The following is a 25,909-nucleotide window of genomic DNA, read 5'->3' on the forward strand; positions in this document are numbered from 1 at the left end:
ATTACTCTTAAATTATTAGTAAAGATATTAAATGCTTACTTACTTACTAATAACTTAAAATTAAATGTAAATTTGGCTCTTAGTAGAATTTCGCTTTGTGCTACTCGAATTCCCTGAAAACTTTACCAGGTAGTTTCGGCAAAAACTAGAACTCAAATATCAAACTTCAAGAAAATCCGTTCTGTAGATATGGTAAATAATGTAATATGGTAACAATGTAAAAAATGGACCTTTGATCTTGTAAAAATGTAAAAAATGGTTTCCGAGCTATGATATTTCAAAAAAATTTATAGGTTCATCGTTTTGGCATCCCGAATTTAAATATTACATATCATAAAATTGGATGATAATCTTTCCTTACATATGCGAAAATGTAAAATCGACCCGCAAAAAAGTTCAGGTCCCGTGGTCTGATATTGATCAATACGTGTCATAGCCAAAATAAACTCACGTATAAAATTTCATCAAAATCGGTTCTGCCGAGAACAGTAATGTTTAGTAACAGAAACTAACTGTGCGTATCATTCGTTTAAATGAACTTAAATGAAAATTTAAAAATGTTACCTATAAATAAAAGAAAGCAACATCCCTGGCAATAATGCTATCTATGTAGATCCCTTCTAAAAACAAAAAAATAAGAATTCATGCAAAAACCAACATAAATTTTTGTATCCTTAAAATCAGTGGTTCCACTTACTACATTTTCTGTCCGCTTGCTAATCACTTCCTCAGAAAAATGTAATTTTAACTGAATAAAATTTCAATAGGTGTTTGTATAGGTATGCAATTAGTCGCTCCTATCTCTTTATGAGAAAATAATAATTTAAGAAATAAAAATGTATTTATTTTGGCATAACTTTTACCTATTTATATAGCAATTAATGTGAAATGTTTCATATGCGTCATGCGCAATACATTTATAAACTTGTAGACAACATGTACATGTATTTACAAGAAACGTAAAAGTACATACGCTCACAACATTTACAAAAAACATCATTGAAAAATTTATGTCATGAGGTAAAAAACAGTTTGTTCATTAAGGAATGATTTTAAAAATAAATATTACATCAATTATTCACTGTTATTGAACCAATTGAACAAAACAAAAAATTTATTTGTACAATCGTATAAGAATGTGTTCTACATTCACGTACAAATATTTTACGTGCATATTGCGTATATGTAGGTATATTAAAAAATGAAAACATAACAAAAAAATAAATATGATAAATTAAAATGTCATCTGCAATCCTTTAGAACACCTTTTTGGCTCTAACAAAATTTTTTAATTTTCTTTCTTTCTATTATTTGAATAATAAATGGAAAATAACTATTAATATTTCATTTTCAACTACAACATTTAATTTAAATCTAAAACAAAAATGAATTAATTTACATTAAAATATAAAGAAATTGTTGTTTTCTTTTAAAGAATGTTTAATTATTTTTTTCATTTATATTTTTTTTTTTTTAAATATTTGTACGAAAATTTGAACAACAATTAAGTGCAATAAATGCAACATTTCAGCATTTGTTATATAAAACAAGAATAATAAATAATATTTCATTTTGTTTTTGTTTTTCTTTTGAATTGTTGTAAATTTATTAATCAAATTGGATTTAAATTTGCGCGTGACCTGATTATTTAATTAGACAAGACTATAATATATGTATATAAGTACTCACACCATATAGATTTTATTTTCCTTTGAAGAAAATCAAAAATATTTTTGCATTTTTATTAGAATTGATTTATCTTTAAAGGAAATGAAAATATTTGGCAGTTATTTTAAAAGGATTCTTTATGAGAATGGGGTGGTTATAAGTGCAATGTATAAAAAATAAAGTCAGCGTTACATAATAATATATTATGTTCTTATATAACAGTTGCATATTATGTGCGAAATAATAACAATTGTATATAGGAGACAATAATGGCATTCAATGATCATTAACTTTTCTAGCGAATAATTTTTAATTCAGCAAAACAAATTCCTCATACTGTTGAGAATCAGCCGGAAGCTCAAGACAATGTAATAATTAAAATAAGTCTCAGATTTTAAATGTTAATTAAATAAAAAGCCAAAAATTGCGGAATCATTTTACGTATATTTTTATTTTCAAAGCAATCATAATATATGTATGTATAAGTAGAATGTAAATAATATGCATATAGGGCAATTTAAAATCTTCATATATGATGATTTAAATCTTCATATAATTTAACATTTATTTAAAAAGTGTAAGATGACATTTAATTTTTACGATTAAATAAGTTGAAGTAACCCAAAAAAAAAATTATACCAATTTTAATATTATTTCAAACTTTATTTAACAAACATTAATTTTGAAATAAATTTAAACTATTAATATTAAATATTTTACCGATATTCTGTTAGTCACATCACTTGACGTGATGGGTTCTATAATATCTCATCACCTTACGTGTTACGACTAGTTGCGATATTAAATATTTCAAAATTCGAAATATTTCCTTATAATTTTTATATTGCAAAAGTTAATATTTTGACCTATAATACCATGCCCTCAAGCAATAGGATCAGTATAATAAAACTATATTGCAATAAGTCATTTTTATCTAGATTAAACTAAAATTTGAATTTTCTAAATGATCATGTGGAACTCATAAAAACAAAAGAAAAAACCGATATAGAAGTTTTCGAAAATATTTATAAATTAAAGTTTAAAGTATTAAAAAAAGCAAATTGGAAACCCTTGTTGAATTTATAGAAATACATTTGAGTACATTTTTAAAATACGTGTACAAAATAGTCATGTACCGACTGACATTTTTTACTTCAAATTTATTCATCCCATCAGTTTTTTATTTTTATTGCAATAAAATTTGCAATAAAAAGGATTTTTTTACCCTATATTTGCACAAAATAAAAATTGAAAATTTACAATAATTTTAATATTTAAGTTTGGCGCATTTCCTATACATAAAACCTAACCTGAATATGTATATATATATACGAGTATATATATATAGTACATACAAAGCTACTAATAAAATTAATTTCTAAAAATACATTTTGTTGCCCTTCTTATTTTTGGGTAAATCGAAAATTCAATTTATTTCTCCTAAATCTATGCACATATACATATATATATTTGTACATTTTAAAGTAGTAAGGAAGAAACTTTCATTAAAATGTTTTCATCTACATATACATATAATATTTATATATGTTTTTACTAGAACAAACCTTATAAAAGCCAACGTTATCAAATTATATATGTACAAGTGTTATATGCATGTTCAAATTGTAAAAAGAAAGCCTGAAAAATACTTATTCAAACCAAAACAAAGATAATTTTCAAAATCCTTAAGGTACATACACATGCAAGCATGTATCAAGAATCAAGTAAATAATTTAGTGAATGTCTTAGGCCATTTTCGCTTAACTCATTTTAAAAAGAAAAACTCATTTAAGAAAGTATTTTCTTTATACGTACATTTACACACACATACGAGTATATTTAATTTCTGTATTTAATTTATATTATAATATATTCATACAATCGCATACATACACACGTATGTTTCAAAATACGTTTCGAAAAAAGTCGGATAAGAAAATTTAGAAAACTAAATAACTAAAGGAAAAGGTAGTGAAAACAAATACAAAAGCAACGGAAACTTCGTTGAAACTGGTGCATAGAAGAAATAACTTTTTTATTTTTAGGTTTTTACCATGTACTCGTATACAATAGATTTCCCTTTTCCAAATAAAATTTGCAATATACTATTTTTGTAAAAGAAAATTTTATAACTTCTCTTTCATATTAATTTTTTTATCCTTTATTTTTATTATATTTTAGAATAAACCTTATATTTTGATTAAAAGTAAAAAAAATGTGATTTTGTTTTAATTTTATAATTTTTATTTTGAATTTATACAAAAATATATAAAAAATATAATAGTGATGGCCAGTATACATATTACGAGTACTCGTATATCAAAAATTTTACTTTAAGAAGTAAATAAAGAAAATTTCTTAATAAAAGTGTAGAACAACATATCGTGTATTTAACTTATCATGGACCAGAAGATATTTTAGTGTCAATGTAGCTACCTCACAAAAATAACATGTACGAGTATAAATAAAATTCAATCAGAAAGCATAACAAAAAAAATATACGTAGCGTGAAACATTTTTTAAATAATACGACCTACAAAAAAAAAAGGAAAGGACTTTCTGTCCGTTCGTTCCAGCGATAATTGCTTGGCTCCTTCTTGAGAGTTATTTGGCTATATATTAAAAACGTTTCAACCTGCAGTACTGAAATTTTTCAAAAAGAAATATGGTGAAAAGGCTATTATATTCACTGAAAGTTTTTGAGATCTCATGAGCATTTGTGACAGCTGTCACACAACTCCAAAAGTTATTTGGTCATATCTCAAAAATTATTCAGCCCATAGTTTTGAAAATTTACAAATAAATATATTGGTAGGGCGTTATGTTTGATAAAATTCGTTGAAATTCCTTAAACTGCTTGTGCTAGCTGCAGTATAACTTCATAAGCTGTTTGTTCATAGCCCAGAAACTATTGAAGCCACAAAGCTGAAATGTTGAACAAAGCAGTTTGATGATGTGGCCGTTATTTACAGTAAAAGTCTTTTAGATTATATGGGATTGTATGATTACTACCATATGTGTATAAAATATCCCAAGACATATAATAAAGTTAAAGTCAAACCAATGGTTTGTATTGTAGCACTTTTCCCTTTAACAAGTGAAAATTCTTCTTTTGAATACAGTCTATGTATACCTATCACACTATTAAAATATTATTTTCATTCATATACAAACCTATTTCTAGGATTGCATATATTTAGGATGAACGATTTATGCAGTCTTTGAAATAAAGCAAAAATTAATATAAAGAGGGGTTAACATAATGCTCGATTTTAAGGTTTAATTGTGTGAGTTAAGAAAAATAATTATATTTTTTAATGTCATGGAATTTACCGTTAGCTTCTTGCGCTAATAAAAATTTTAAAAATCTTGCGGTTTTGGAAATATAGGTGTCAAAAATTCAAATTTTCAAGAGGCGACAACTTGAGAGGGGGTGGACATGGAAAAAAATTTTCTTCTAACGAAATGAAGCATTTATTAGTGTCTAAAAGCCCCTAAAATTTCAACCTTCTACAGGCTGGGGTCTAGAAGAAAAACAATATGAAAAATTTGTAAAAAACGGACTTTAGATAACAGTAAATTTGAACGGCCATTTTGTTTTTCTAAAGTTTAACAGTAGTATACCGCGCTAGGGGAAGCAAGCCACTGCCTTTCTGCTTTTGCAAAATTTCAAAAATGCTTATGGTTTCACTGCACTAAATAGTTAAAAAATGGCATTTTTATGGTTTTGGGGGGGTATAACTTCTAGAGGTGGGGAGATAAAAATTTAGGTAAAAATTTAGAGGTGGGTGAGGTAAAAATTTTTTTCTACGGAAATAAGTTTCTGGTAAAGATCTATGTACGTATTAAATTTCAGCTTTCTATCTTCAAGGGTGTAGAAGTTTTGTAAACAAGAAAAGTGTCCACGGACGGACGGACGGACGGACAGAGTGAAACTAATAGCACTTTTTTTCAAAAAACTTTTGGTATGGTATGTTAACTATAAGCTTACTCATGTCCTAAAAATTGGAAAGAAGTATTTAACAGACATTTTTATAATATTCTGTAACATTTTCACTTAACTAGACAATACACATTGCGGTTGGTTATGTGCTGGCCACATCAGATTTTTTTAGTTTTGTTAATAGAAGAAAGTACATAAGAAACATGTGTATATGTAAAATTTCGAAATAAACCACAATGTGTTAACAAATGTTATTTGTTAACACATTGTGGATTGAACACAATATATAAAACCTGCTTATTGAGTTTTGTTCGTGTTTATTTTGAGGCCGACTCCCGAAGTTTCTCTTTCTAGTAGGTTTATTTTAGTCTGCATATTCGCTTATGTATTCGAGTTAAGAGCCAGATATTGTCTGCTTACCCAAGATTCTCCAACCTGTTGGTCAATCATATTAATTTCATCACCTCATTCAGCTCCATTCTCAGAACTGGTATTCTCGTTCATGCCTTAATGACGCTTACAATTTTTCTGAGAACACTCTTGTAATATAATGTATATTTAGCAACAGCCTCTTATGTATCGTATAGAAAAGAGTGATATCCCTTCTATTCATGCATTCTTGAAGATTGGCTTTCTTCGACAGTTTTATAAGTATTTCTTCTTTACATTTGTTATTTATTTTGACTTCTTTCCAAATCTTCGCTACAGTGGGCCCAATAATTGTAGCCGCCAGATCAGGGTTTTTATTTTTCAATCTCATGATTGCATCCCTTTATCTCTTTTTGGGATGGAGGCCTAGTGTTAAAGTGGTCGATATTGCTGTTCTTTTAGTCCTCTTTTAGGGTAGCACAATTCAATTGTTTCATTGGAAAGTTCCCTCCATCTTCACAAGTTGATCTTGTGTGTTTATGATCAAGTTACCTTTTTTATCTTTTATTGGATGGTGTCTTTTGATGTTTACTTCTTGTAAGGTCATTAATGTATTTATATAAGCGCCTCATGTTCTTCATGTTAAGTGTCGCCTGTGCTTCTCTGGCTATATTTGTTGTGGAATTTTCTCTTTTTGTTAGCTTCTTAACATATTTTTCATTTGAATGGTATAGTGTTCTTCTTTCTGGATTTTTATTTTGTTGGAGTTGCCTATGGAGGCAACGCCAGACCTCAAGTTATTCCAGACGTCATCCAATATCAACATCCTCTTTTCTGGGCGTACTGTGTCTCATACGATTTGTCTTTATATGTTTATTATGTTATTTGCGTTTATATTTCTTGTTTTCTCTGTTATTTTTGACTTTTGAGTGAACCTTAAAAGAAAAAATATTATGCTACAACAACAAACGCCTTTTATAAATTAAATTTGAAAACAAAATAAGGTGTCAAAGAATTAGAAAAATAATTTTTTTAAATACAACAAGTATAATATAAATATACAACATTAGACACTTGTTGGTATTCCCCAAGTAAGGAAAAAGAAATTTCATTCAATTTAAAATGGACGTTGCACAACCTTCTCTATCATCCGATCTTATAATAGAGTTTTAGGAAAGTGAACTCTAAAATGAGGTTTTCCAAAATTTTATTTGGAAATGCAACTCTAGTGCTTAATTTATTTGAGCAGTATTGCTCAATAATTTTGAGTAACTAAGAAACTTTGACTGATATTGTCTGCTACATTTCTAATGTAATGTTAAAAAATATTTTATGCTGATTGGAACAATAAATGTCACCAACGAAAAGAAAGCAAAGATAAGTTTTGTTAACAAATGAGTATTATTTGTAAAATTTTCATTTTTTTTGAATTATAAAATAAGTTAATAACCTTGATTTTTTACTTTTTTTCTTTCTAACAGGTTCGAACCCTTTTTGTTAGCGGTTTACCGATGGACGCAAAACCTAGAGAGTTATATCTTTTATTTAGAGCTTATGAGGTAAATTATTTTTTAAACAATTCATTTGCAAAACAACTTTGTATTGTAAAGAACAACGTTCGATTTCACAACTAGACGTTTAGTTTAAAACTTAATTTTTGAGTATTTAAAATAAAACCTAAAAGTATCTCATTTATGTTAATATTTTTTAGGGTTATGAAGGTTCCTTACTAAAAGTTACCAGTAAAAATGGAAAAACAGCATCGGTAAGTCTTTTGATTACGAATTTTAGAAAAGTAAAAAAGCAGATTACCTAAAATATTACAAATTACTGAGCAAATACCTTAACCGGGTCAAATTCCGTTTCCTATGTAAAATTTTTTTAAAAACAGGCATTTGACCAGTATCAAACGTTATTGCAGATCAGACAAATTTTTTATATTTTGAATATTTTATAAAATCAAATTAAATGTAAAGGTAATTGATGTTTGATTTTTCATTGTAGCCTGTTGGATTTGTCACATTCCATACAAGAGCTGGAGCTGAAGCAGCTAAACAAGATTTGCAAGTAAGATCTGTTGATTTCTTATAGTTTTTAGTATTTTTTATCAGTTTCTTATAAAATATTGATTAAACGTTGATTTATTTTAATATTTATCATCCAAAAATTGTTATTAAGAAAAAAAAATTGTATTCCTTTCCTGATAAATAACCTTAGTTTAGTTGAAAAAAAGAAAATCCTAAATATTCCCGCAATTATGTTAAATGCATGTTTTATAGAAAGAAAACTTCCTTTTTTCTATTTACAATAAAATCTAAGAAATTTCCTTCTATAAGCATGCAATTAATTTTTGCATATATATATCCTCATATATTTTTATTTTTTGTTCATATTTGTATGTCTAACCAAACTGACAGGTTTTTACACAAAAAAAATAAGATCCTTCAAAAAGGAAACAAAATAAACAACAAAATCGTATAATTTTTCTCACGAAAAAGTAAACATTCACACATTTCAATTCTATTTTTTGTTGTTTTATTTAATAAAACTAAAAATTGAAACAAATAAAATGTGCAAATTGCAATTAACATGTATTTTATCAACGTTTATTTGATGATGCAAACTTTAAATTTAATAAACAAATTTTCACATATATGTGCAAAAAAAAATCAGTAACTTTTGGACTTTTAAATGCACGGAACTACTTGAAAAAACTGAATTGATTTTGTTTTCAAAATTTGCATAATTACTTGAATATATACATACGTCACATTTTAAATTAGCCCTTTAGTAACAAACATTGCCAATTTGTATAAAATAAATCATCGAAAATTTACAATGAAATTATTATAATTACAAATTTATCATAAAAAAATTAAATTATTCAATGCTCAAAAAACTTTACTTAAAATATAAAAAATATTTAGCGTGCATGCATATTTAAATTTGTTATATAAATTGCACTTTCAATTGCGAAGTGAAATCATAAAGTCTTAACTGTATTTAGCAACACTCTATTCTTAAAACTTTATCTTATTCATAAATGAAAATTTAAAAAAAATATTTTGAAAATCGATTCATATGCTCATCTCTGTTACTGTGCTCATCTTGTTTATGCATAAAAATATTTTTATTATCTTAATAAAATTATAAGAAAAAATCCGAAAAAATTTTAATTTTTTGTTTTAAAACAAAATCATGATCAAGTGTGTCAAGTAATTATATTGTCAAAATCCCTATACGATGGGAAAATATATTTAAATTTGGCTTTTTAGGTTATTTGACTATTGCAAAGGCACTAAATAAATATGTATTTGTGGAAACTTGTAGTTCCAGTACAGAGCCACGTGTTAAAATGAATTTTGTTGATTGAATTTAACTCAATATTTATTTTAACTATATAATTATAATTTTTTTTTTTATAAATCTACATTTAATTTTCTTTAAGCAAATTTTAAATAAGTTCAATTAAAATTGATTAAATTCTGTAATATACAAATGTACGTGCATAATCCTTTTAAACACTTTTCCAAAAAAATTTACAAAAATTCGTTTTGCCGTTTTGAAAAATCTACATTAGTCTGTCCGTCTGTATATCCGTTTATAAAACTTCAAAGCCTTTTAATATAAAAAGCTGAAATTTTGTATATAAATTGATCTTTAACATAAACTTTAACAAAAACAAAACTTTCATTTATTCAAACGAAATTATTAAAAATATGTCAGCTAGTAAAGAAGAAATTACTGTTACAATTTGAGAGTATTACAATTATAAATAAATTTTAATAATCTGTAAAACAAAATTTAGAAATAATACGACAAATACACTTGAAATGAGACATAAAAAAATATAAGCCAAACCTCATACAAAAACGGTAACTGTCAAATTACTTTGTATTTGCTTACCGCTATTCTCTAAGATTCACCACTAGAACAAATGCATTTCTATTGCAAAGCATGTCAATGGACAAGTACAACTGCATGTCAGAAATAGATCGCGCCAACTCCCACTGCATAATTAAGTACTTAATTTTGATTTTATAAGGGTCGTTAATTTTTAATAAACTACATAATATATTAGCAGTTTTGAAAAAATCTATAATATTAAAAACGCATATTGGCAATTATAAGAAATATTTTTGCATAATGAGGAAGAACTTCATTCAAATATCATTTTGTTTGTGCTAATTTTTTCAATTTTATATAACATAAAAATCTGAAAATTCAAATATGCTACACGTTTTTAATTGCATTTGCACATTTTTTTGTTTTATTCACATAAAATAATATATACATATATATATATATATATATATATATATATATATATATATAAATATATATATATTGTTTTTTATATACATAAGTTATAATAAAAATAAATAAAATTAACACACACACTCACAAATTTTACAATGTATTACTTTTTCTTTTCTATTATTTTCTTATACAAATTAGTTTTGTTTTGCCTTCAATTAAGTGAATATATGAATATTTATAAATATACACATACAAATTTTTTTTTATAATTGTTTGTATATATATACATATATACATATAATTATCATGAAAATTAATTTGAATTATCTGATCTAACATCACACTACTTAATTTTTAAACAAAAGAGAAATTCCAAAAAATTTTATTACATTTATTTACAATTATTACAAATTAGTTCTTAACTCTTTTTGTAGGTTGCTAGATATATTATTTATACCTATACATAATATATACATACAGAGTGATTGAAAACACTTTTTAAAATAATTTATACACAAGGCGTTTCAAATAAGGTGGCAAATAATTTCCGGGATGATTCTTTGATCAATTTCCAGAAAAAAAGTGTTTGAGTAGAAAATTTGCATTTTTTCGCATGTTTTCAAACACATTTAACACGCTTTACTGGCAAAACTATGAGAGATAGAGGAAAATGTTATATGGGTTAACTTTAAGAATAAAAAAAAGAATAACCAAAAAAATATAAGCAAATTTTCCAGAAATTTCGAGTTTCAAAAAAAAATTCGAAAACTATGGCTCAAATCAAATTGATTGTAGGAAAATACAGAGTAATTAATCTTCTGTGAAACCAGCACCCGATGGTTATTCTATGTCGTACGGTTCTAAAGTTGTGAGCATTCTAAAATTGAACCGTAATTCAAATTAAAAATTTGTTTATATTAAAAAAAATCTGTTATCATTTTTTCCACAGACTGTAGCTCGAAGACGAGTATATTTGCACCACCTTGAACAGAAATTTATCAAAGAATCATTCCTGAAATTATTTGCCACCTTCTGAAAAACACCCTGTATATATACATATATGATGGTTAAACACAATTTTTAATTTCACATTAAAACCTACTAACACACTACTATTACTATACTGTATTTAACTCTTCCTGTTGTATTCATAATTTATAAAATTACATGATATTAAATAAAAAAAATCTATAATTTCTTGTTTTCCTTTCCTGTTTGTGAAATAAAAATCAACAAATTAATAGTTTAAATAAAATTTATAGCTACTCAAAGCCTATATTTTTTCTTTTATAAAAAAAAAATTGTTATGCATTGTGTTTTCGGGATAAGCCCCTTTGCACTTAAAATTTAATTGTAGTCACCGTTTGGCATAGCGTCAACAACCAAGCGTTAGTGCAAATTATTGCACAGTAATATATTAATAGTAAATTAAAAAGTAATTCATATGCAAATGATTACTTTCAATTCATTTTTTTTCGTTTATAGATAAAATTGTCAAAAATATAGTTTATAATTAAATAAATCAATATACCTATACATAAATGAAATTTCAAGCTTAGATCAAAAGTATCAAAGAAAAAACTTACCCCAAAATTTACGAAAAAATGTTAACCCTTAAATTGCATTGTAACCCTTCATATTTTCTGTTGCACTAATTGGCCTACCTTTAGAAAATATATAAATCCTTTGATATGTTTTTATTATACGGTATATATAGAAGAACATTTCAAAGAATGAATGTATGTATTTCCTAGGTTTTTTAGTCATTTAGTTATTATTTTATAAACATACCTATTATAAATAGCTAGACACCTTTAGAACATCTAGTTTTTAAGTTTTTTTTATAACTATATTATAATGGTAGCATAAATAATTCGGGAACGTGCACTTTCGGTGTACTTATTAGAAAACTGTTATAATAGTTTAAATTGGCTAGAAATAGTTTTAACTATATACATATACTCGTATATGTATAAAATGATATATTTTACAACATCATCTGTAGAACATGTGCAATAATGAACAAAACATGTGTAGGATAAAAATTACGTTTTCAAAATTTAGATTGAAAATTAACAATTATGTAATATGAAACATAAATTTTGCGACTTAAACAAATGAATTGAAAATTGTTGCCTTTTAGTGGTATATATAAAAAAAATATTTTATATATTTTAACTAAGTTAATTAATAAAAACCGAAAAGTTATTTTCTGATTATTTTTAATAATAACATATCAAATAATATACTTATATTCAATGTTTGTTTTAATTTCTCGTTTTTTTAAAATCGAGTGTAGTGAAAATGATTTGGCATTTAATTTTTAATTTCATAATAATTCTTCTGCAAATACATATTAATAGCAGAAGAATTATTATGAAAAATTGTTCTTTCTGTGATAATCGGCTTGAATTATTGTAGTTGAATTGTAAGTCATACACAAATTAAAAAATCGTTCGTAGTAGTAAATTTTTTATTCAAAGATTTTCTTCTAAAATATTTTAACAAAGTGCTCACAATTTATTATATTTACTCCGCTAATATGTATGGGATCTAATGAACTGGTTTGATTTAAGCTTGAAGGTTGTTCATACTTTTAAGGTTTTGGAAAGTTTGAATTAGTAACATAAATAATAATTAATACATATATACATATATATGTAGTATGTCAATCAAGACAATTTAATATATTTGTGTAAAAAAAGTAGGTATACAATTGTATAATAAGAGTTTAAGTTTTTACCTCGCTATATATCGATTTTTTAACTCGTAGGTTTAAATTTTGCCTAGAAAGACTAAGTCAAGCATTGGCATTGTCTTGCTTTCTTTAATACAAAATTTTCTTGTCAAGCAATCGCAATTAAAAACTAATAATGTGTTTTAATTCTCAATATGTAACCTTCCATCCATCAATAAAATAGTTTCCAAGGCAGTTTGATCCGATACAAACTCAGTTAAATGACTAAAAATAATTAATTTATTATATACTTTTTACCAACAAAAAAAAACAATATACAAAACATTTTTTTTTAAGTATTGTAAAATGTAATTGCATTAAAAATATAATATAGATATAAAAATACTTTATTTATAAAAAAATCCAAATCATACAACAAAATATCAAAAACCAATTTGCAGCAGGGTGTACGCTTCGATCCTGATATGCCCCAAACAATTCGCTTGGAATTCGCCAAGAGTAACACTAAAGTGAGCAAACCTAAACCACAGCCCAATACAGCGACAACAGCCGCACATCCTGCATTGATGCACCCACTCACTCAACGTAAGTAAATTCATAAAAAAAAAAGAATATTCAAGATCTGCAAAAGTAAAAAACGTAACAAAGACTCGCAAAAATTTCATACATTAAAATATTAAAAAAAACATTACGGCCATCGATAAACAATTGCGTACATACTTTAATCAGTAATATATGAGGCAGCAAGTAATTATTATGATTTAAAGAAAACTTCAAAAATTTTGTTTTTTAGTGTTTATTTTCTGCAGCATATTACAAACTATTGGAGCATAAAAGAAAATTTCCTTTTGATTAAAACAAAATTTTTGAAATTTACATAATATTTTTTAGATCTATAAAATTTCTAGAGAAAACAAAAAATAGCGCTAAAAACTTTTCCATGGAAAAAAATAATTGCACTCCTCTTACCTTTATAACTTGTACTACAATTATTTTGCTTCTTATTAAAAAAAATCTACTCAAAAATATACCTAATCAAAGTCGTAAGTAATTTTCAATAAATCAAAAAAATTAAAATTGTTTAGCACATTACTATTTCCTGTATCATATGTATTTAGAACAATTTTATTTAGAACACAATGAATCCTTAATATTTTTTTTACAATAAGTACATTTACATTCACCAGTCAAAGCAATAAAAATAATATGTTGAACACAAATTTTGTTGAAAATTTATCAAATTATTGTAATTTAGTTAGCAAAAAGAAGAAATTTTTTTGTTTATTTTATAATATACATACAATATTAAATGAAAAGAAAACCGCCACTTGATATTATATATAATTTTAAAAAATTTATGTAACGTATTTTGTATACACCAAATCAGCGATTTATTCCTATATCTTTATACAAAAACATTTTTGCACAATCAAAATTGTATACATATATATATTATATAATACAACATATTTTTATATAATAATAAACTTTACACTTAGCAAAAAAATAAAGCAAATTAATTCAAAAATGTACAAGCAAATTTATTTTCTTTCTCTCAAATGAAATTTTCATAAGGCAGAAAAACTTACACGCTAAAAACATTTGCATATGTATGGCAACACTGTTTTTTTCTGTAGGAAATTTTCACAATATTAAAAGCAATGAAAATACGAAATGCAGCATACAAATCTATATATATATATATATATATTTATATATATATATATATATATATTTATTTAGCATGCAGTTTAAACTGTAAAAACTAAAATATATGCAAAGTATTTAGTTAAGAAAGCAATTAGAAAAAACGTCACTTTTCCTAAAGCAATATCCTCAAATTCCTTTAAACCTATATGAAAACGTGTTAAAAATATTTTAACAATAAATTAAGCTTAAAAAAGTATTTTTTATTAATTTTAAGTAATTAATCAAAAAATAACGATACACAAGAAAATAGTTTTTGACTATCGATATAACTATTAACGTGATATTAGCCAACGCATTCGTTCTGAAAGTTCAAGCGCTCTTCTATAATAAATCTATATTATTAACTAATCTAAAAAAAATAAAATAAAAAACGAGAAAACCATTTCGCTTTTTTAAATTGAATCGAAATCAAGTTAATGCAACAAACTTTGTTAACTAAGTTCAAATAAAATTATGTTCTTTTTTTATCACTATTCTAACAGATTTGGGCACACCATTCTTTCCCAGTGGACCTGAATTATGGCATCATCCTTTAGCTTATTCAGCTGCAGCAGCTGAGCTACCAGGGGCAGCAGCATTACAGCATGCAACACTAGTGCATCCGGCTCTGCATCCTCAAGTGCCGGTGCGGTCTTACCTCTGACTAAATTCCGAGAAAGTTTTAGAGCAGCAGCCAATGCACCCACAAGTAAGTTTGACATATTATGATTACGATATTAATATTACACGATTATTAAAACCACAAATTTATTCAGTTTTATCTACAAGTTTTATCAAAAATTTTACTGGTAATCAAAAATAAGCTCCGACTGGCAAAAATTACTTCAAAATAAACAGGAAAAGATAATTTTCTTATAAAACAAAACGAATTTTTTTTATAATTTGGATCATCTACAAAATACTGTCAAATTCCTACAGCACAAACTCTCGTTAGGCGAAACCTCCCTTTCCATGTTGCATTTTCATCATAAACAAGTTGCAATTGCTAACTCTTTATATTTTGCATTATGAACAGAATTTTCAGGTATTTTTAACTCCGTAACGGCAGGATTATATAAGGGTTGAATCGAAATTCTCCTTATCACGAATTTAGCAAAACAAAATTCAAAGGTTGTCTATCGTTTTATTGTAAACAACCTTGTAATTTTTCCTAATCCTGAACTTTAAATTCTCTCTAACTAGAAACAAAATTTTATGTTTGCAATATGGTTATTCGTGCTGTGGAAGTTGGATTGTATGTGCCTTTATTTTTTAACAATTCGTTTTTAGAATTCAAATCGTTTCCAACATACTTAACATCATATTTTAAGACCCTTATCTCTTATTCAAATTAAATTGTTGTTTTTGGGGAAAAAAGCTGAAAACACCCCCAAAACATCATAGAAACCAAATATAAAAATTGTAAGCTAAAAACTGCAAAAAATAACAAGTATTCATATGCGAAGTATCACCAATATGTATATGACGCATATTATGTATTTATTAATTTTGATTTCAGTTTTTTGCTTATGTTTTTAAATCGAATTTCAAAAACTTAAAATTATAAAACTCAAACCGAATATTTAGTTAAACTATTATTAAAATTTTTAAAATATTTATTATTAAATTGCATGTATAATAATAAATTGTGTTTTTTTCTTTTCTTTTTCTTTAATTTTCTCTTTCTTTGTTTAATATTTGTTTTGATCTCCGGGTACTTTACTCTTACTTAATATTAACTCATTTTATTTTACGTTTACAATTTTTACCTTTGTTTGAATATGATTTGTTTGTTTTATTTTGTTTGTTCTTTTCGTTCTTTTTATTTAGATTTACTGTTATGATCCAACTGTTGTTGTTGCAGACACTGACTACTATGCCGCCGCAGCACCACCATCCACATTCAGCAATACACCCAGCAGCGGCAATAGCAGCTGCAGCAACACCAGCCTCAATGCATGTATCCGTAACCTCACCGGTAACAGTTACACAACAAGCATCGGCAGCAATGGTACAACAACAAACTGGCCAACAACATTTTCTACAAAGTCCCGCTTTGGCTAGTCCAATAGTAAACTCTAACGCCACTATTGCTGCTATTGCTGCTACAAATAATACTAATAATTGTCATAATATCATAAATAATAATACATCAATAATGACTACAACAGCAACATCAACACCAAACATTATAAATAATAATCATACTAACAATAATAATATTATGCATAAACTTAATCATAATAATTTCAATAATACGAATAGCAATAACAATCACAATAATCATAATAACATTAATTTGTTAAATGGTGGTAATGCAGGAAATTTGAATGGTAATATAATAAGTTTTCCACGTAATACGGCCACATTGGCTGCTGCTGCTGCAAATGCATCTTGTTCTACACTATATGTTGCTAATCTAGGACAATTTGTTTCTGAACATGAACTAAAGGAAATATTTTCAAGGTAAGACAATTTTGTATCTAAACTGCAAATAAATCAAATAAAATTAAAAGAAAAAATTATTCTAAAAATGAAGCTCATATTTTTGAAACAAAATAAAATAGTTATGTACATATGTAGAGTTATTGTAAATTAATTTTATAGTGCTAGCCAACATTTTCATTTAGCAAGATTTCTTGTTTCTTTTCATTATCAATGATTCAGAATCAATTTTAAATTAACTTAAATTATATTCTTTTTAAAAACAATAACAAAAAATGCTAATTTCATTAACGCTGCAAAACTTACAAAGTTAACTTAGTAAAGTTAGAATAAATTAAATAATTTAAGAATTATAATAAAATTATACATTTGTAGTTAAAAAATAAGATGTAATAAAGTTGGGTCAAACCAATGGTTTTTGGTAATGGTAGCACTTTTCCCTTCAACAAGTGAAAATTCTGCTTTTAAATACAGTCTATGTATACCTATCACACTATTAAAATTATTTTCATTCATATACAAAACTATTTCTAGGATTGCATATATTTAGGATGACGCATATATGCAGTCTTTGAAATAAAGCAAAAATTAATATAAAAAGGGGTTAACACAATGCTCGATTTTAAGGGTTAATTGTGTGAGTTAAGGAAAATAATTATATTTTTTAATTTCATGGAATTTACCGTTAGCTTTTTGCGTTTATAAAAATTTGGAAAAGCTTGCGGTTTCGGAAATATAAGGTGTCAAAAATTCAAATTTTACGAATTTCAAGAGGTGATAATTTGAGAGGGGGCGGAGATGAAAAAAAATTTTCTTCTAACAAAATGAACTATTTGTTAATATCTAAAAGCTCCTAAAATTTCAAGCTTCTACAGTCTGGGGTCTAAAGGAAAAACGACATCAAAAATTTGGAAAAAAAGGACTTTAGATAACGGTAAATTTGAACGGCCATTTTGTTTTTCTAAAGTTTAACTATAGCATACCGCGCAAGGGGAAGCAAGCCACTGCCTTTCTGCGTTTGCAAAATTTCAAAAATGCTTTTGGTTTCATTGCAACAAATATTTAAAAAAGGCCATTTCTAGGGTTTTGGGGGGGTATAACTTCTAGAGGGGGGGAGATAGGTAAAAATTTTGTTCTACGGAAATAAGTTTCTAGTGAAGATCTATGTACGTATTAAATTTCAGCTTTCTATCTTCAAAGGTGTAGAAGTTTTGTAAACAAAAAAAGTGTCCACGGACGGACGGACGGACGGACAGAGTGAAACTAATAAGCACTTTTTTCAAAAAAATTTTTGGAAAAGTGCTAAAAAGCTAATATCAAAGCGGAAGAATAGATGGATTTTTTTTTGATTCAAAAAAATAAGTCAAAGAGTCTCCAAGTGTAATCACATAAAAATAAAGTTAGAAATTAAGATCAAGTCAACGGATTTTGATATGGCACATTTTATTTGTAAAACTCTTGATTTTATTCTTTTTTTTAAAACAGGGAGCCTGTATGTTATAGAGCTTTTTCTAGTTTTTGTTCTCCACTTCTCTCCCCTCTTCTTCCACTCCGTAAAAGTTAGCGTTAATTTTTGTAATATAATTTTGGTACATTAATAAAATAATTTAAGTCGACGATTTTCTTTAAAGAAGTATGCATCTTGTTCGAGGAAAAGTGCTATTTTATAAGCCATTGGTTTAATCCAAATTTTTGTACATTAAATTGCAACTTTGTATACTAAAAGGTATAGAAATTTTTCATTGACCGGCGAGCAGAATAAAAAACAGTGTGAAAAACGTTAATGAAACAACGTTTTTTTTTTAATTTTTAATTTTGTTACTTTACTTCTAAACTTCTAAAAATTTTCCACTATTCACAAGTTTTTCTAATCTGCACATCCTTTTAAGCTTTTATAGAAAAATTTAAATTATCAATCGAGATCATTTTTAAATTTTTACAACAATTGGCAAACTAATAATTAAAAGTATTTAATTCTTCAAAATTTATTTTTATTGAAATTTCACTTTCATGTTCCCTATGTAAGGGAGTTTAATGTATGTTAACAAAGGAGTATTGTCGTACTAGCCCACTTTTGTTATCAGTTTTTTTTTCATCAAAAATTTCTTATTCAGTGTTTCTCATTTAGAGTTGACTAAAATTATGCAGTATGTCTTAAGACAATGAAATTAAGTGGTGGTACTGATAATCTCATCTACATTAATAATTCGGTGAAATTACATCTCATATGTGAAGCAAAATTAAAATTCAGAAATTTTTAGAATCGGTTTACAGAAAAAAATCTTGTAAAACTAAATATTCAATTCGAATTTTTCATAATGCAACATATGGAGTTCGGATTTGATCTCAAAACTAATATATCGAAGCCACCATTAAATTTTAATCTACATTAAAATTAGGATTCATTAACATTTTTCTATAATCCAACTTTAAAGTAAAGTAATATAATTATATAGTATTTTTATTTTTACTTTTTTATTGAACGTGCAAAAATTTTAAAGCATAAAAATGTATGTACATTTTCATTTAGATATTTATGCAGTAACTATTTTTATTTAAATATTAATTTATTTAGCTTTTTTCTTTAAAAATTTTGTAAGATTCGATTGCATTGTACAACATATACCTAGATATACCTTTTCTTTAATTTTCTCTCAATTTACTTTTGAAAAGAAATCTATTTACTCATAAATATAAATACATATTTGAATTTATATGTTTTTCATTTTTCCCTCACCTATAAATTACACATTATTTTGTTATAATTTATATATGTATAATATAAAAATGTACATATAATATGTATAAAAATGTACACAAAAAATATAATATAAATATGTTAAATGCACATCAGTATGCCTGGCTTTTGTCGACTTCGTATGCACACAAAAAGAGGTTCACACAATTTTGAGCAATCAACAAATAATAATTTTCTTAATACAACAGTATTAAATAATATCACCAACAACAACAACAAAATTAGCGGCACTTCAAATGTACAACCAGTTTCACAACAACACCAGCAACAACGATCACCTACTCTTCACAATAAAAAAGCGTTATTAAATAGTTTTCTAACAGAACACGAATTGAGTGTTTATAATTATAATAATAATAATAATAATAATAATAATAATAATAATAATAATAATAATGATAACAATGATAATAATAACAATACCATTGACTTTCCTATTGCACTTGTTGACTACAAAGATCCAATAAGCGCCGGTGCAGCAATGAATAATATGCAAGGCAAATTTCTATTATCATCGGATCGTGGAGGTATTCGTATTGGATATGCCAAACAAAAATTAATTAGTGAATTAGTTCAGTATAATAATAAACCAACAGTAATAAACAAGAGCACAACGTTCTCTAAATCTTTGCTTCTAAGAAATAGTACTTTAGCTACAACCGCACATATACAAAATAAAAACAACAATAAAATACCACAAAATCATATCAACATTGCAAATGCACAACTAATTCAACGACAGCAACATATGAAACATCAACATAAACTTCAAGAACAGCAACATCGATACTTAATTCAACAAGAAATGTCATCACAAAATAATTTGAATGTTCAATCGCACCAAACGCACTTATTATTAAATAATAATTTTAACAATATTATTTATAATAATATAAATCACAATTTGCACCATAATATTATAAATAAAAGCAACAATATTATTATTAACAATAATTATAATAATAATATTAACTCAAATCAACAGCACCAAAATCACCATATTATTAGAGACGTATGTATATTAATTTATATAAATGTTTTTTTTCTTGTATTTATAATTGTTTATTTTTCATTATAACGTACATGAAATTTGTCTATATTGACTTCATTTATTTACTAGTATTATAATATCAAAACACTTTATTGTATTTATACGTATTAACCGTTCAACAGCCCTTTTTTCCCAATTTTTATTAATATTTTATTTTTTTACTTCTTCCAAAGTCTTTCACATAAATTATTCACAAAAATATATTATAATAAACATCAAATCATTTAATTTTTAGACTTTTATAATAACCAGTATAAAAATTTTTATATTTAAAATTTATGTATACTTGTAATTTATTTTTTATTAAATTTTTCACAATTAGGAGAACTTTATTTTATTTTCTTAAAAAGAAATCTGAATTGCTATATTATTTATGACAACATGTACCTGTATATACATATAACGTATATAGATATTAACATTGAGTAAATTAATCTGGATATTGCCCTAATCTCATAACTAATCTTACTTATTTGCTTTCAAGATTACGTTATCCATTTTTATATTTGACATTCACACCTTGACGTTCACATCTTTTTTTGCCCATCTTCAAATTTTGACTTTTCTCATTAAGTATGCGTATTTTCACAAAACCTTTTGGTCAAAATTAGAGATCAACAATTATTGACACAGTCTACAGCTTTTACTAGTGAACACCTTTTTTGCTATACTGGTGTTAAAAATCATCGACCGATAAAGATAGGTGAACTCGAATCGTTGTCATACCTATCAATAATGGGGGACTTTAACACAACCTTAAACACATCTAACTTGCACACACTTCCGTACTTTAGTGTCTATATTCCGTGAAGGAAGACTAAATCAAGAGATTTCGTTGCCGTAAGCTTATCGTTTTTTATCGTAATCTTATTAACATTTATATGGCACCGATTTAAAATCTTAATTTAAGGGATGTGAATCTTGCCATTTACGTCTCATCCTTCTTTTTTTACTAATAAATCGGTTATATCTTTAGGATATTTATTTGATACAGATTTTAATTTCGTGTACATATCTCGTAATTTTCAATAAGTCGGAATGTCAGTAGAATGATAGCAAATGATAGCATCTCAATTCCGAAGAAGCTTCCCTTAGCTCTCTGCCCCTGGTTGAGACCATGTGAGACCATTTTCTCCAGCACATAAGAAATTCCTAAAAGTATATTTCTTTATATAACATCTTGGTGAACAATAAACTGAGTCAGTATTGAAGCTGCGTTGATATACTGAGCCATAATAAGCTGAGCCCCATCCATCTCCATTTTGGATTCTTTACTTTGCTTTATAGTACCATTAACTAAAATAGAACTACATCCTCTTGAATAATTACTAAGATAAGTTGCGTTAGCGTTCGAAGTAGCAATTCGTATTTTATTTTTGTAATTTTTCTGAAATTTTTCATAAATCCTTTTGGGATTGCTTGATATACATTAGTATATCTGTTCTAAATAGTAGGTCCAGTCAATCTCATGGAGGTTTCTTAGCAACATGTCTTGCATCATTTGTTTCATGTTTCATGTCAATTTATTGTTAAGCTATTTTCGTAAGTATGCCATTCTAATTTGGTCTTACCTTTAGTAAGTCGCCTGTATTCATATTCAGTTTCGTTATTCAAATGATCGTTATTATTTTAATGTCATGTAACTGGTTATATTATCCACTATTACTGGGAGAGGTTTATGTTTTTTAAGTTCAAGATTTTTCTTTGATGGAGATCTCTTTATTTTAATGTTATTTAGTTCCAATGGCGGTTCCATATTTAATGAATTTTTGGCTTTTCTCTTCTTTTTGTTTTTTTTTTATTTTGAGAATATATACGCTCTACGTCTCCTGCCTAACTATTAACTATGTCATCGAAACCACCGAATGGATTTGCAGAAACCCCTTTTTTGTTATTTTATTTGTTTAAATTGTAAAGTCATATAACTCATAATTTCTTATTTTACAATTCAAAGTAAGAACAAAAGAGCTCTTTAAAATTTATTTAACTATTCTATAAAGCAAGGCACTGCTATGCTTTATGAAATCATTTGTAATAATATTCCATATTGGTTTTGTATCAAATTGAGTTTCCTTATTTCTGAAAGACTCCCAAAATTGGAGTCATATTTTCTATAATATATACATATGTTCGTATTTTAGATTTATAAAATTCATATTTTATATTTATAATTAAAACATAAGTGAAATTGAATACTAATGCAAATTCTTTGTGTAACTTATTAAAAAATTATATTTTTTTATTTAATTTCATATTTGTCTTCGTCAAATCTTATATTTACTGATGTACCAACATGTATTTTATGACTATCGATAGAGGAGCAATTATGGAATCAAAACAAGAGTTATTTAATAAGAAAGCAGAAATTGAATATCATCCATTTTTGATGGCAGCTCCAACTTGACCAACATCGGATTATTTTAATTTTTATGAAAACCATAGCACTTCTGGAACTTATTTATGAAAAAAATTTTAAAATTAGGCAAGAAAGCAAAAATACAAATATAATAAACATATATGTAATAAAAATACCAAACTCATATTATCTGCAATCAACATTTAAGAATAAAATTACTTAATATTATTTTACCATCATTAATGACTATTGATCTTGTATGATAATTTAAAGCTGCTGTAGATGAATTATTTATAGATAAAATTTCATGAACATTAATGCATAAATATTTTATTTTGCATGTTATGGATATTATTTTGATTCAGAATTACTGTTAATTTGATATCATCTTTATAAAACAAAGAAATAAACAAAAGTGAAACGCAAAGTTACGTACAATTACTAATAACTATATTTGTTTTAATATAAATATAATTTAGATTTGTATAAAATTTTATTTAAAGCATAATTTCCAAACCAAATAAATAAACAAATAAATTCATAAATTTATAAAATAAAATAAAATTTTTTAAATTAATATATTAATTTTGTCCAAGATATATACATAGTTACATAAAATATACATACTTATATAAAAAATAATAATATTTAAACAAAAAAAACACATTGAAATAAAATAAGATTATTTGAACATTATGCGCGCAAAATTACCAAAAATCAAGTTAAAAACAAATGAAAATAATAGGTATTAATGGTCTATTCTTAATTATTATTTTATTTAATATAAATATCTTAATATAGTTTTATACAAACTGAAAACCAAAAGAAAAAATAAATAAATAAAAGAATGTAGAATATTTTATAAATTATTTGATTTTGCCCCCTTAATTTTTGTAACAAAGTACCTACGCTATTAACCGATTTAACTCGTTATGCCAATATATTATTAGCACAACTTATTTATATTACAATATCAATATTTATATCACAATATCATTGATTAATTGTTTATCCTCTGGCATTGCTAAAATAATTTCTCTGTCAGCATTTGCAATTAGTTTTATCTAAATTGATAAAAATAGATTATTTGAATGATTAATTATTCAATATAGGCAAATTTTTCTATTTCAAATCTAAATAATTTGCATTAATTTTACGCAAGAGACAAAAGGATTTTGGCAATAAATAAATTCATTTAGCAAATTACTATGTTCGATAAATGTTTAAAGATATTTTCAATTTGATATACTCAATCAGAAATATGTTCCAAAATTACAAACTTACATCATTTCCTAACTATTTTAACTTTTGATTACTGATTGGTTTCAGAAGCCATTTTTTTACGTCAAATTTGTTTATATATTTTAACAGCACATTTGGTCAAAAAATCTTCACTTTTTTTCTGAAAGACATGAATTATGTACTTAATTAATACATTAATTAAAAACTTTTAATGTGTTACAAACTTAAAACTTATGTACATAAAAAAATGTAAAATAAATTTTAAATTAAATAGTTTCCTAAACATATTTTTGACTTTAAATTTCCATCACATATTGTTATACAACTCTAATCATAATTATCACGTACTAAGCAAAGAAAAAATCTATTTTTACCATTAAATATGGTTTCGAAAAGGGACGGAAGACAAAGCTATTGAGTATTACAACTTATTGTTGAATTAACGAAATATTCACTGGTGTTTAAATTTATATATATAAATATAGTGCAGCATTTAACAGTAAATTCCTTTATATGCAAATGTATCTGTTAAAAAATAATTTGAATAAGATTTATCTTCAATAAGTAATTTCAATTTCATTATAGTTGGATAATTAATAATTTGGCAAAAACAAAATAACGGTTAATGTTAGTAGAAGCATATTTTTCATTTCAAAAATTTTTTTATTTTCAATTTTTAATATTGGTAATTCTAAGATATGCTATTATAATATCTTATGACGTAATGTCTATAATTTTTTAAAAAACTTAAATATTTTGTTATATATAAAGAGAAACCGGAACTCAAATTTAAAGAAAAAATGTATTCTGCAATTCTTTTATTGCTTGTGTAAATTTTGTTTTTGTCTGTGCATAATTATTTCGTTTTTAATTTATTTATTACTTTTGCATGAATATAGTTAAAAAAAATTTTGTTATAATTAAAACAATCATGATATTATAATTATTATATATGTACATTTAATAATAATTTAAAAAACCAACAAAAATTATTAACTCAAAAAATATTGTTTATAATATTTTAAAAAAAATTTAAAAAAAAAAATACATATATATATATATATAAAAATGTGAAATATCAAAACAATGTGTTTAAATAGTACGATATAAACTAAATAAGGGAAATAAAAAATGTCCCTTTTAGAAACAGAAATATATTAAAATGTAGATTAATAAATTAGAAAAGTAAGAAAAAAACTAAAAACTAAAAATTTTGTGAACCAGAAAAAAATATGTTCTTTAAAAAAAACTAATTTCTAAAAAATTTTGGAGAACCAAAAAAACAAAAGACAACATATTATTAAATTTTAAATGAAAAGCAATTTTATTTTATAGAAATTTAGTTTTCTGTTTTTCTAATTTCGTTATTGTTATTAAAAAAAATTAATAAAATATTAAAATTTCATGCATGCTATTCAAATTTATAATTT

General features: G+C 25.4%; 1 protein-coding gene across 1 annotated transcript; it reads left to right on the forward strand.

Moving 5' to 3' along the window:
- The first annotated feature begins 189 nt into the window (after positions 1 to 189).
- Positions 190 to 25,909, forward strand: LOC129616166 (putative uncharacterized protein DDB_G0277255). The gene is made up of 10 exons (XM_055531652.1): positions 190 to 201; positions 7,462 to 7,539; positions 7,692 to 7,745; positions 7,985 to 8,047; positions 13,379 to 13,523; positions 15,131 to 15,281; positions 16,458 to 17,093; positions 19,927 to 19,971; positions 20,263 to 20,842; positions 23,198 to 25,909. Exons 1-10 carry the CDS (start codon positions 190 to 192, stop codon positions 23,231 to 23,233), a joined length of 1,800 nt encoding a protein of 599 aa, XP_055387627.1. The 3' UTR covers positions 23,234 to 25,909.

Source organism: Condylostylus longicornis, unplaced genomic scaffold (genome assembly GCF_029603195.1).
Source record: "Condylostylus longicornis isolate FDR11 unplaced genomic scaffold, ASM2960319v2 ptg000163l, whole genome shotgun sequence".
Lineage (NCBI taxonomy): Eukaryota > Metazoa > Arthropoda > Insecta > Diptera > Dolichopodidae > Condylostylus > Condylostylus longicornis.